Source organism: Pristiophorus japonicus, chromosome 11, assembly GCF_044704955.1.
Source record: "Pristiophorus japonicus isolate sPriJap1 chromosome 11, sPriJap1.hap1, whole genome shotgun sequence".
Classification (NCBI taxonomy): domain Eukaryota; kingdom Metazoa; phylum Chordata; class Chondrichthyes; family Pristiophoridae; genus Pristiophorus; species Pristiophorus japonicus.
Window position 1 is genome coordinate 88,930,010 of NC_091987.1, and position 12,980 is coordinate 88,942,989.

Consider the following 12,980-nt stretch of genomic DNA (forward strand, 5'->3'; position numbering starts at 1 on the left):
TGCATGAGACTTCGTTGTCCCAAATGTCCTCATTGGAATGCCTAGCTTCCCGTTCTAAGCAAGCCTATTTCACATGCGCAGACCTGGGTGTGGTCCGTACTAGGGCATCGACCTTGGGGAGATAGAGAACAAAGAAGCTTTAACTCCTTGTCCTGCTGCTTTAAGCTTCTTGCAAAGGTACAATTTAATTATGGGGGCAATATTGACAATGCCATACCTCGTGCAAACCTTCTGCATGATGGTGCTGCAGAGGAGACGATTGATTCGATGTCATCGCATAAAGAACCTTAGAGCACATAGGATGATGGGCAAGAGGCCATACCCACGTCGGGTATATCGAGACAGGCATTCACACCTATACCTGAGTGATGGAGACTGTGTGAGAAGAGTGCGATTTCGCAAAGAAGTTGTAACCGAGATCTGTGATTTAGTAAAAGCAGACCTGCACCCAAGAAGTGTCAGGAGGATTGCTTTGTCAGTTGAAGTGAAGGTTACAGCTGCACTTCATTCTATGCCTCTGGATCATTCTAGGCCACAACTGGGGATGTGTGTGCCATTTCTCAACATGTAACACATATCTGCATTCGGCAGGTGACTGCTGCACTATGTGCCCACAAGAATGATCCCATAAAGTTCTCCATAACTGCCCAGGCAATGCACGAAAGGGCTGTGGGCTTCTCCAGGATTGCTAGCATTCCAAAGGTACAGGGCTGCATTGATTGTACCCACATTGCTTTGCGAGCACCTTTGGAGGATTCCGAGATGTACAGGAACAGAAAAGGCTTCCATTCCGTTATATGTGCAGCTCGTGTGTGACGACATGCATCGCATATGTCAGTTGATGCGAGATACCCTGGGAGCACCCATGACGCGTTCATCCTACGCGAGAGCGCTATATCTGCCATGTTTCGGCATCAGCCAGAAGGGCAGAGCTGGCTGCTGGGAGACGGCCTCGCCATCTGGCCCCTATGCATAACCTGGACGGAAGCTGACCGGGAATACAACATGTCGCACATTGCTACACGCAGCATAATAGAGAGGACCATTGGCATTTTAAAACAGCGTTTCGATGCCTGGCCCATTCCGGAGGCTACTTGCAATACTCCCCTGAGATTGTCGGTCAATTCACTGTTGTCTGCTGCATGCTGCATAACTTAGCCATCATGAGGCAGCAGCAGCTGGTAGTAGAAGACCCACCTGAGGTGAGAATGGCTGATGATGAGGAGGAACATTCAGAAGACGAGGAGGAGGAGGAGAAGAAAGCCATGTAACTACATGAATCTGGAGCACGGCAGAGGAGGAGGGCGGGCCGGCCATCATGCCCCTTTCATTGCTCGGGCCTTACGCCACCAGCTCATCCATGAACGCTTTGCTGCCTGAAGGCTCAGCGGCAACTATTCCAAATGGAGCATGTTTACTGTTTGGACCGGTTCCATAATGTTGTGTTGTGTTAATGGAACAAATAATGGAAATGATTTAGTTATAATTTTAAATTTATTTTATTCAAAAGATTACATAAAAATATTCTTGTATCAAACTTTAAAGTATTCAGTTAAGATCACTTGCACACTTTAAATTTACTTACAAACTTTTAAACTTGTAAAACTTTTAATTTGAGAACAGTTACAACAGTAACAACAATAACAACAACAACAGCAGCAAAGAAAGGTTGCACTCATTTCTCGTTCACCTTATTCTAAGACCGCCCGCTGCTCTTGGTCTTGTTGACTCCAGCCCTGTCCACAGGTGGTGGCGCAGTGTTTCTCGGGTTGGTACCAAGCTTATTCTTTCGAACATCTCAGGTAATGCGCACTTCTTGATGGCGGTGGGGGTAGGCGGGAATGTGGAAGGACCAGCTTGGGCCTCTTCAGAGGATCGTCTGGGGATTGATTCTGTCCATGGGCACTTCCCTTATTGCAACAGCTAACTCCGACATTCCCTCCCTCATGTGCCCTGACAGTGCATCAACTACCTGCAACATTCCCTCCCTCACGTTCAAAAGCTGTGTGTTAACTACCTATAACATTCCCTTCCTCATATTCACCAACAGTGTATCAGCTACCCTCGATATTCCCTCCCTCATGTGCACCGACATTGTATCAGCTGCCTGCAACATTCCCACCCTCATGTGCCCGGACAGTGTTCCCATTTCTCATGAGAGTGTTGTTACTTCTCCCGACAGTCCCAATACCTCATCACCCACCCCACTAATGATGTCCAGGAGTGACCATGTAAGGTCAATGCTCTCCGCACTCATTGCCATCATGTGAACCACATCTTAGGAGAGCACTGTCGAGCTCTCCTTCCTTTCCTCACCTTGGGTGTGCCTCGCTGCATCCCACAGGGACCCGCAGCCTCGGACGGTGAGGCCCTGGGTGTGCCTCGCTGCATCCCACTGGGACCTGCAGCCTCGGACGGTGGTGCCCTGCGTATGCCTTGCTGCACCTTACTGGAATCCCCAGCCTCGGACTGTGAGAAACTATCGAATGTCCCAACACTTGTACCACTCAGGAAAGGGCCTGGCACCTCAGTGGGCGGCAGTAGCACCTCCTCTAGAGTGAGTACAACAGTGGAGGTTTCATGTATCACCTCCCCTTACCCTTTCCCCTCCCCATCCATGCTCTTGGTCTGGAAGGTGGGATTGGAAGAGGTTCGCTTCTTCAGCCTCGTCCATGTCTGAATCTTCTTTTGCATCGGCTTCAGCCTAGTCAGGGTTGGCCTCAAGTTCTGCAAAATCTAACAGAACGGACAAATGGTTAGCCGCAGAGGAGGGGGTAGGGTGGTATGAGTAGGCTCACACAGCGCAGGCAGCAGGCTGATTTGAAGGACCACGATGAATGATAGCACATTGCATCAACCGAAGCGTAGCTGATGGAGACATCCCCATGAACCGAAGCATGGCTAGCCCGCGCAGTACTTAACATTTAGCAAAGCCAGACTGTGGAATTTGCAGGACTTACCCTCTCCCTCGAGTGTGGGCCCAGCTTGTGCAGTGGTGATTGCTTTTCTTCAAGCAGGGCCCATCAAAGCAGCGACCCTGTCATCCACAGGTGTCAGTGAGTGTAGATTTGCTGGGCCTCCTCCTGTTCGAGTTCTTTCCCTTTTGTTGTGTGCCACCTTCCTCTGCAAAGATGAAAATATAACTTTTTAGAGAGGGTGACTTTCTGCTGGATGGGACATATACAGATGGTCACATTTACAATTGAAATTGCATTGAATAAATGAAAATATTACTTACACTAAATACTTGACCAAGGTCCTGCCATTTCTTTTTGCACTGGCCTCCAGACCGCGGGGTGGTCACCATTGCACAGTAATCTTCTGCAAGTTGGTTCCAGCGTTTCTTCATTTCTTTTGGTGAAACTTTTATGTGACCTCTGCTGGTGTCCAGCTCGTGCCATCTGGCCTCAATTACAGTAACCAGTGCCTCCACTTCATCGTGTAAGAAATCCTTGGTCCTTGAGCTGTGTTGCATATTGTATTGTAGCTCCGATTTTTCCAATGAGAATTAAAATTCTCACACACAACTGGCTCTTTAAAAATGGCCGAATGCCGACCTGGAGCTGTACTGGGCATGCGCGCCCATAGCAATCTCGTCAAAAACATCCTTTTTTATAAATGCTGTCGTTGTTTGACTATCAGATGCTCTGTGCTTAAAAAAAGTAGATTGCAACATACTGGGCCCAAGTTTCCACATGATTTGCGCCTGATCTTTAGGAGCAACTGGTGGAGAACGGACTATCTTAGAAATCGCAATTCTCCACATTTTTTTTTCTGCAGTTCTAGTGAGGTAGAACAGTTCTACTTTAGAACAGAATTTTTTCTTCAAAAGGGGGCGTGTCTGGCCACTGACGCCTGATTTCAAAGTTTCCACAGTGAAAACGTACTCCAAACTAAAGTAGAATGGAGCAAGTGAAGATTTTTGTAGAACTGAAAAAACCTGTTCTACATATTAAAAAATCAGGCGCAGGTTACAAATTAGGCGTCCAGAACGAGGTGGGGGCGGGAGGGGGGGAAAAGGAACTCATTAAATTCTACAATCAATCCTTATTTATACTTCTATAAATATTATACAAATAAATCCAACCTGAATAAATATTTATAAGCAAAGAAAAGATTAAATAAACCATCTTCCTACCTGTGTGAAAGTGCTTCAGCCATCGTTCGAAGGAAACCGCCGTTTGTTGCCGCGGAGGGGAGGGAGGGGAAGGAGACAGCGGCTTGTTGCCGCGCAGGGGAGGGAGGGGAAGGAGACAGCGGCTTGTTGCCGCGCAGGGGAGGGAGGGGAAGGAGACAGCCGCTTGTTGCCGTGGAGGGAGGGGAGGGAGGGGAAGGAGACACTGGCTTGTTGCTGCGCAGGGGAGGGAGGGGAAGGAGACAGCGGTTTGTTGCCGCGGAGGGGAGGGAGGGGAAGGAGACAGTGAGAAGGGAAGCCTCAGTGTTGATGTGCTGATGACAATGTGGTTTTATTAAAAAACGTTCAAAAATTAAACAGCTACAAAGAACTACAAAAATGGCCGAGTGCCAATGTTTTTTTTCACACTGAGCATGCGCGAACGCTCCAACGCGCACGCGCAGCATTGCCGGCAGGAAAAAAAACTAATTTAAATAGTACCCGCCCCCTCCCACTTACAAAATCGGCGCGAGTGTAGGCTCCGGCTCCCTGGGCGCCACGCCAAACAGACAAGGAGCTGCAGAGCGCTCGAGAATAGCGCATTTTTTTTCTGCCGCCGTTTTAGGCGCGAAAAACGGGCGCCCAGCTCGGAGGGGCGCCCGTTTTTTATCATGTGGAAACTTGGGCCCACTGTATGTAGACTCAGTTTAATTTGCAAATTGTCTGTGCTGAGTTTGCCAATGTTTGAGGTCAGCCAAGAAAGAAAGAACTTGCATTTATATTGCTCTTTCATAACTGCAGAATGTCCCAAAGTTCCAATTATGAAGCTGACTAATCTAATTACCACATTATTCTTCAAATTCTCATCCCACGTACAGTGTTGCCTCAAAAGTAGCAAGAATGATTAGAAATGTCATATTACCATTGGAAGTTGTAGCCTGAAATCCCTGTAGTCATTGGGAATGTTTGCTCAAACAATAATTCATCACCATATTAAATGGCGCTGTACAAAAACAATCTCGATTGGTTTACTATGTTATACTCTAATCCATTTTAAATTTGCAATCCTGATTCTTATCCAATAATGCAACTATTCCAATAGTAAATTAACATTGTAAGAAAAATGAATACATCATGTGTCAAAAGAATGTAAATGTGAATTTTATCTTAAAAAAATCCGTATACACGCATTTAACCAAGTACTGGGATCATTCATAATCAGAGCATATTCAGTGTTGTATTAACTAACTACATAGAGTTTACATGTTTGAAAAGATTTGGGATAACTTGTTATTGTCATGTAACACATCTAATTCTAAGAAGCTCAACAGTCCTCTTGCGGGATTTTGTTGCTTACGAGGGCAAAACTTTCTGGCTTAGAAATTGGATCGTTGTCCCAGTGCAGCACCCGCTGCATGCACCTAATGAACGGTTAGCAGGATCATGGCAATTTGGTCTGCTGGCCAAGACAGTTAGGAGAGTTCGGGGCACTCCGGTTCCTCCTGGCTCAACAACAAGGTAAGTAAAAAAAAAAGTTCAAGCTTCCCATTAAGGACCGTTGGTTTGGCTGCTATGTGCCCAAGAAGCTGACTGAAGCATGCACAGCACATGCCGCAGGCATGCGCAATCGAATTTTGGAAAGTGGACTCAAACAGGCGCTTGATCCCCTACTTGCATATACAAATTGCTTGATGCCCGTTTCAGGCATACGCCATGGACACCTACAGAGGACCATTTACTAATGTGACGAATGGTGCATTTCTGGCTGTCCATCATCTTGGAATTTTAGGCACTCCTTTTCCATCTGTAACTGGGCACAGTGCGATCCAATTTATAGGCCATTTTCTTCTGTTGCCCACTGCTGGATTAGAGGGTGAATGACTTTGCAGCTAGGACTCTGATGATAGTGTTGGAGTACATGCCTTAATTTTATTCATGGATCATTTAAATTTACTGACTAACTTTATTCAATACGGGGGCGGGGGATGGAGGGGAGAGTGGTGGAGGTGGGGGGCAGAGAAACCCAAGGCGAGGGACAGGAGGGGCCACATTGCAACGGAGGTCTTGGGGGGCGAAGTGTGTTGGAGGGGCGGGCTGGGGGCTCTGTGCCTCGGTGCGGGGAGTGTTCAGAGTGGGGTGGACGGGTTGACTGCGCAGATGGCGGTTGGTGGATGTGGTGTGGTTGGCGTCGTGGGGGCGTGGCTCCGGGGTGGCCGGGGCTGGGGGCTCGACATCCGGGGGTGTTTGGCATTTGGGAAGGGTTCTGACGGGACGGGGCGAGTTGGGTGCGGGGGGAGTGTTCCCGGTGTTGGGTGGGTCCGGAGCCAGGGGGGGGCGGGGAGGAGCGGGGAACGCTCTTGGGATGGGGGGTGGGCTGTTTGGGGCTGGGATTGGGAGAGACTTCTTCACTCGGGAAGTTGTTGGCCTGTGGGGTTCCCTGCCGCGGAGAGTTGTTGATGTCAGTTCATTGGATGTGTTCGGGAGGGAGTTGGATGTTATCCTTGTGGCTGGGGGGGTCGGAGGGTGTGGAGGGGGCGTGGGTGATCAGCCATGATCTTGTTGAATGGTGGTGCAGGCTCGAAGGGCCGAATGGCCTATTCCTGCACCTATTTTCTATGTTTCTATGTTTCTAATATTGAATATTATTTACAAACACCTAATCCAAACCTTGTATTGTAAATTGGTTAGTAATTTGGGCATTTTCAGGAAATGCAGTCAGGCTGGTGCACATACAGAAACTAGAAAAGCTTTTGCTCAATAGGAAGGACTGGATAAAATAAATATTCTGATTGCGAGGATGGTCCTTATAAAATGGCTTCCACTGTACTCAGCACCTGTTCTCCCTTCCCTACCACTAGAGGATAAATACTGATTAAATAAGACACTATCAAATAATGCAACACACAAAATACACATATATCAATCTTCTTGCATCACCTTTTTACTTTTCTTGATCTTGGCAGACTGTGCAGTCCCATCTCCTTTCTTTCTTTTCCTCTTGATGTTATGCTCAGATGGATCTTTACTCATCTCGGCTTTAGGTGTGTCTAAAATAAATAAAAGCAGATACTATGGGCCCAAGTTTCCACATGATTCGCGCCTGATTTTTTAGGAGCAACTGGTGGAGAACGGACTATTTTAGAAATCGCAATTCTCCACATTTTTTTTTCTGCAGTTCTAGTTAGGTAGAACAGTTCTAGTTTAGAACAGAATTTTTTCTTCAAAAGGGGGCGTGTCCGGCCACTGACACCTGATTTGAAAGTTTCCACAGTGAAAACGTACTCCAAACTAAAGTAGAATGGCGCCAGTGAAGATTTTTGTAGAACTGAAAAAACCTGTTCTACACATTAAAAAATCAGGCGCAGGCTACAAATTAGGCGTCCAGAACGAGGTGGGGGGGAAGGGAACTCATTAAATTCGACAATAAATCCTTATTTATACTTCTACAAATATTATACAAATAAATCCAACCTGAATAAACATTTATAAGCCAAGAAAAGATTAAATAAACCATCTTCCTACCTGTGTGAAAGTGCTTCAGCCAGGGAGAATTCTGCAGCTATTCGTGCCGCTGAGCGAGGGAGGGAGGGAGAGAGGGGAGGGAGAGGGAGAGAAGAGAGGGGGGGGGGGGGTCGGGGAACAGGAGCGGGGGGGAGCGGGTGTCGGGTCGGGGGGGAGCGGGTGTCGGGTCGGGGAGCGGGTCTCGGGGCGGGGGGAAGAGCGGGTCTCTGGTCTCGGTCGGGGCGGAGCGGGTCTCGGGTCGGGGCGGGGGGGGAGAGCGGGTGTCGGGTCGGGGGGGGGGGGGGGGAGCGGGTCTCGGGTGTCGGGGGGGGGGAGCGGGTGTCGAGTCGGGTCTGGTCGGCGGGGGGAGTGAGTGTCGGGTCTGGTCGGGTGGGGAGCAAGAACTGACCGTGGGAGGAGCCTCATTCACGCAGCCCCAGTGAGGCCATTGGGCCAGGGCTAGGGGCTGCGTGCTTCGGGCCCCTCCCACACAGTTCGGCGCCTGGAGCTACTGCACTTGCGTGCCGACTGTAGCGCGCATGTGCAGAGGTCCCGGCACTGTTTTCAGCGCCGGGACCTGGCTCCGCCCCCCCACAGCTCGTGCCGGCTGCGCCGAGTGCCACAGGACCTGTAAGTCGGTGGAGAATACCAAGGATTTTTTTAGGCGCCGTTTTAGGCGCGAAAAACGGGCGCCCAGCTCGGAGGGGCCCCCGTTTTTTTTCTTGTGGAAACTTGGGCCCTTTGAAACTCACTCACAATTTTCAATAAATAGTGCTGGAGCCAAAATATCTTCCTGAATAATGTGGATTCGGTGTTGGGTGTTACAAAACAAGGTTTTCCCCCATTTCTCCATGTAAAAGTCTCATGACTCCAGATGGAATAGACGAGTAGCACAGGGCACAGGCTTGACTCCCCTACCACTCCCTGGTCAGCCAGAACAACAGCCACTTGTAGTGTGCTGAGTCTGAAATGAAGGTAGCACAAGCAGATGCTAACACAAGCCACTTGTCCACTGTTTTAGAAACTCTCTTCCGTCACCAACAATGCTTTCAAACTCCCAACTGCCTGGCCTTTGGCCCTACATTCACCACAATATTTCTGCTGCCATCGATCTGCTTAATCACTCCCTCATCTCTGTCATATCCCAATTAAAACCGTTACTCTCTCCCACCCTGGTTGTTCCGCTCGGTATGGTCTCGATGCAAAATTAAAGTGCATGGTATTAGGGGTAATGTATTGGCGTGGATAGAGAACTGGTTGGCAGACAGGAAGCAAAGAATAGGAATAAATGGATCCTTTTCAGAATGGCAGGCAGTGACTAGTGGGGCATCGCAAGGTTCAAGTGCTGGGACCCCAGCTATTTACAATATACATTAATGATTTAGACGAAGGAATTTAGTGTAATATCTCCAAGTTTGCAGATGACACTAAGCTGAGTGGCAGTGTGAGCTGTGAAGAGGATGCAAAGAGGCTGCAGGGTGACTTGGACAGATTAGATGAATGGACAAATGCATGGCAGATGTAGTATAATGTAGATAAATGTGAGGTTATCCACTTTGGTGGCAAAAACAGGAAGGCAGAATATTATCTGAATGGTGACAGATTAGGAAATGGGGAGATGCAACGATACCTGGGTGTCATAGTACATCAGTCATTGAAAGTTGGCATGCAGGTACAGCAGGCGGTGAAGAAGGCAAATGGCATGTTGGCCTTCATAGTGAGAGGATTTGAGAATAGGAGCAGGGAGGTCTTATTGCAGTTCTACAGGGCCTTGATGAGGCCACACCTTGAATATTGTGTACAGTATTGGTCTCCTAATCTGAGGAAGGACATTCTTGTTATTGAGGGAGTGCAGCGAAGGTTCACCAGACTGATTCCCGGGATGGCAGGACTGACAAATGAAGAAAGACTGGATCGACTAGGCTTATATTCACTGGAATTTAGAAGAATGAGAGGGGATCTCATAGAAACATATAAAATTCTGACGGGATTGGACAGGTTAGATGCAGGAAGAATGTTCCCGATGTTGGAGAAGTCCAGAACCAGGGGTCACAGTCTAAGGCTAATTGGCAAGCCATTTAGGACCGAGATGAGGAGAAACTGTGAACCTGTGGAATTCTCTACCACAGAAAGTAGTTGAGGCCAGTTCGTTAGATATATTCAAAAGGGAGTTAGATGTGGCCCTTACGGCTAAAGGGATCAAGGGGTATGGAGAAAAAGCAGGAATGGAGTACTAAAGTTGCATGATCAGCCGTGATCATATTGAATGGTGGTGCAGGCTTGAAGGGCCGAATGGCCTACTCCTGCATCTATTTTCTAGGTTTCTATCTTCGTTCTATCAAGTCCAAGGGTTACAGACTTGAACATATCTGCAGTACAATTAATTTAGCTATCCATCGCCACATCAGCTGTCCTCCCCCCTGTCAAAACCACTGTCATAAGCCCCCTCCTCTATCGTGACAAATTACTGCCCATCCCCAACTTCTCTTTCCGATCCAAAGTCCTTGAACATGTTGTTGCCTTCCAAATCCATGCCCTTCTTTCCTGCAACTCCATGTTTGAACCTCTCCAAAACAGGTTTCCGTTCCTGCCACAGCACTGAAATGGTGCTAATCAAAGTCACAAATGACATTCTCTGTCACTGTGACCATAGTGCACTACCGCTTTTCGTCCTTTCTTGACTTGTCTGCAGCATTTGACATGGTCAACCACATCTTCTTTCTCCGACGTCCAGCTGTGTGGCACTGCCTTTGCTTGGTTCCACTCTAACCTATCCAATCATAGCCAAAGCACCTCCAGCAATGGCTTCTCTTCCCACTCCCTTAGCGTTACCCCTGAAGTCTCACAAGAATCTATTCTTGGGCCTCTCATCTACATGATGCCACTTGGCGACATCATCCTAAAACATGGCATCAGGCTCCACATAGAAACATAGGAATTTACAGTGCAGAAGCAGGCCATTTTGGCCCATTGTGTCCATGCCAACCGACAAAGAGCCACACAGCCCTCGGTCAACAGCCCTGAAGGTTACATATAAACCTATGAACAATGAGCAACGGCGGACAAATAGAGCATCCAGCCCAACTAGTCCACCCCACACAACTGCGATACCTCATGTATCGCCACATTTTACACACCACCCGCCCCTCTCCCCCCACCCCCCCGGAGTCATGCGATCTCCTGGGAGTGACAAAAAAAACAGGTAAAAACCCAGGCCAATTGGGGGAAAAAAATCTAGAAAATTCCTCTCCGACCCATCCAGGCGATCGAAATTAGTCCAGGAGATCACTTTGGCTGTATTAGATTCCATGATGAACTTACCATCGTGTCTGCGCCAGCCAACAAGAGATCATCCAGTCTAATCCCACTTACCAGTTCGAGGTCCGTAACCCTGCAGGTTACGGCACTTCAAGTGCCCATCCAAGCACCTTTTAAATGTGGTGAGGGATTCTGCCTCTACCACCCTTCCAGGCAGTGAGTTCCAGACTCCCACAACCCTCTGCGTGAAGAAGCTTCCCTTCAAATCCCCTCTAAACCTCCCCCCAACCACCTTAAACCTATGCCCCCTCATAATTGACCCCTCCATCAAGGGAAATAGTCCCTTGCTATCTACTATATCCAGGCCCCTTAAAATGTTATACACCTCAATGAGGTCTCTCCTCAGCCTCCTCTGTTTCAAGGAGATCAAACCCAGCCTATCCAATCTGTCCTCATAGCTAAGATTCTCCATTCCAGGCAGCATCGTCGTAAATCTCCTCTGCACTCTTTCCAGTGCAATCATGGCCTTCCTAGAATACGGCAACCAGAACTGCATGCAGTATTTCAGCTGTGGCCTAACCAGTGTATTATACAATTTAAGCATAACCTCCCTGCTCTTCTATTCCATGCCTCAGCCAATAAAGGTAAGCATTCTGTATGCTTTCTTAACCACCTTATCCACCTGGCCTGCTACTTTCAGGGATCTGTGGACAAGCACTCCAAGGTCCCTTTGTTCATCTACACTTCTAAGTGGCCTACCATTTAATGTGCATACCCTTTCTTTATTAGCCCTCCCTAAGTGCATTACCTTACACTTCTCCAAATTAAATTCCATTTGCCCACCTGACCAGTAGATTGATATCCTCCTACAGTCCATGACTGACCTCTTAATCATTAACCACACAGCCAATTTTGGTGACATCTGCAAACTTTATAATCATACCCACTATATTCAAATCTAGATCATTGATGTATACCACAGAAAACAAGGGACCCAGTATTGAATCCTGCAGAACCCCACTGAAAACATCCTTCCAGTCACAAAAACATCCATCAACCATTACCCTTTGCTTCCTACCTCGAAGCCAATTTTGGATCCAACTTGCCACTTTGCCCTGGATCCCGTGGGATTTGTGACCAGTCTGCCATGTGGGACTGATCAAAAGCTTTGCTAAAGTCCATAAACACTACATCGTACGCACTACCCTCATCGACCCTCCTGGTTACCTCCTCGAAAAATTCAATCGTTAGTCAAACACGATCTTCCCTTAACAAATCTGTGCTGGCTGTCCCTGATTAATCCTTGCCTTTCTAAATATAGATTTATCCTGCCCTTCAGGACTTTTTCCAATAAAATTTTCCACCAGAGGTTAGATTGACAGATCTGTAATTACTTGGCCTATTCCTTTCTCTCTTCTTAAACAAGGGTACCATATTAGCAATCCTCCAGTCCTCTGGCACCATGCCCGAATCCAAAGAGGACTGGAAAATTATGGTCAAGGCCACTGCTATTTCCTCTCTTGCTTCGCTCAGCAGCTTGGGATGCATTTCATCTGGGCCTGAGGACTTATCCACTTTCAAAGTTGCCAAACCCCGCAATACCTCCTCTCTCACTATATCTATTTCGTCCAGAATTTCACACTCCTCCTCAATAGCAGTATCTGCATTGCCCCTTTCCTTTGTGAAAACAGACGCAAAGTATTCATTAAGAAGCATACCCACATCTTCTGCCTCCACATACAGATTACCCTCAAGGTCTCTAATAAGCCCTACCTTTTCTTTAGTTATCCTCTTGCTCTTAATATCTTTCTAGAACATCTTTGGGTTTTCCTTGATTTTACTTGCCAAAAGTTTTTCATGCTCTCTTTGCATTCCTAATATCCTTTTTAATTTCACCTCTGAACTTTCTATATTCCTCCAGAGATTCTACAGTATTTAGCTGTTGGTATATGACAAAGCTTCCCTTTTTTTCCTTTATCTTCCCTTTAAGTCCCAAGACATCCAGGGGGCTCTAGAATTGTTATTCCCACCTTTTTTCTTTAAGGGCACATGTTTGGCCTGAGCCCTTTAGATCTCCTCCTTGAATGCCTCCCACTGTTCCGACACT

General features: G+C 47.5%; 1 protein-coding gene across 6 annotated transcripts in view; it reads right to left on the reverse strand.

The window, feature by feature from the left end:
• cmss1 (cms1 ribosomal small subunit homolog) overlaps window positions 1-12,980 on the reverse strand; it is a 362,453-nt gene that overhangs the window by 19,982 nt on the left and 329,491 nt on the right. For all 6 annotated transcript variants that reach the window (XM_070893711.1, XM_070893708.1, XM_070893709.1 and 3 more), the window contains one exon: window positions 7,052-7,161. In XM_070893711.1, the coding sequence (XP_070749812.1) occupies window positions 7,052-7,161 (110 nt within the window). The remainder of the gene's footprint in view (window positions 1-7,051; window positions 7,162-12,980) is intronic.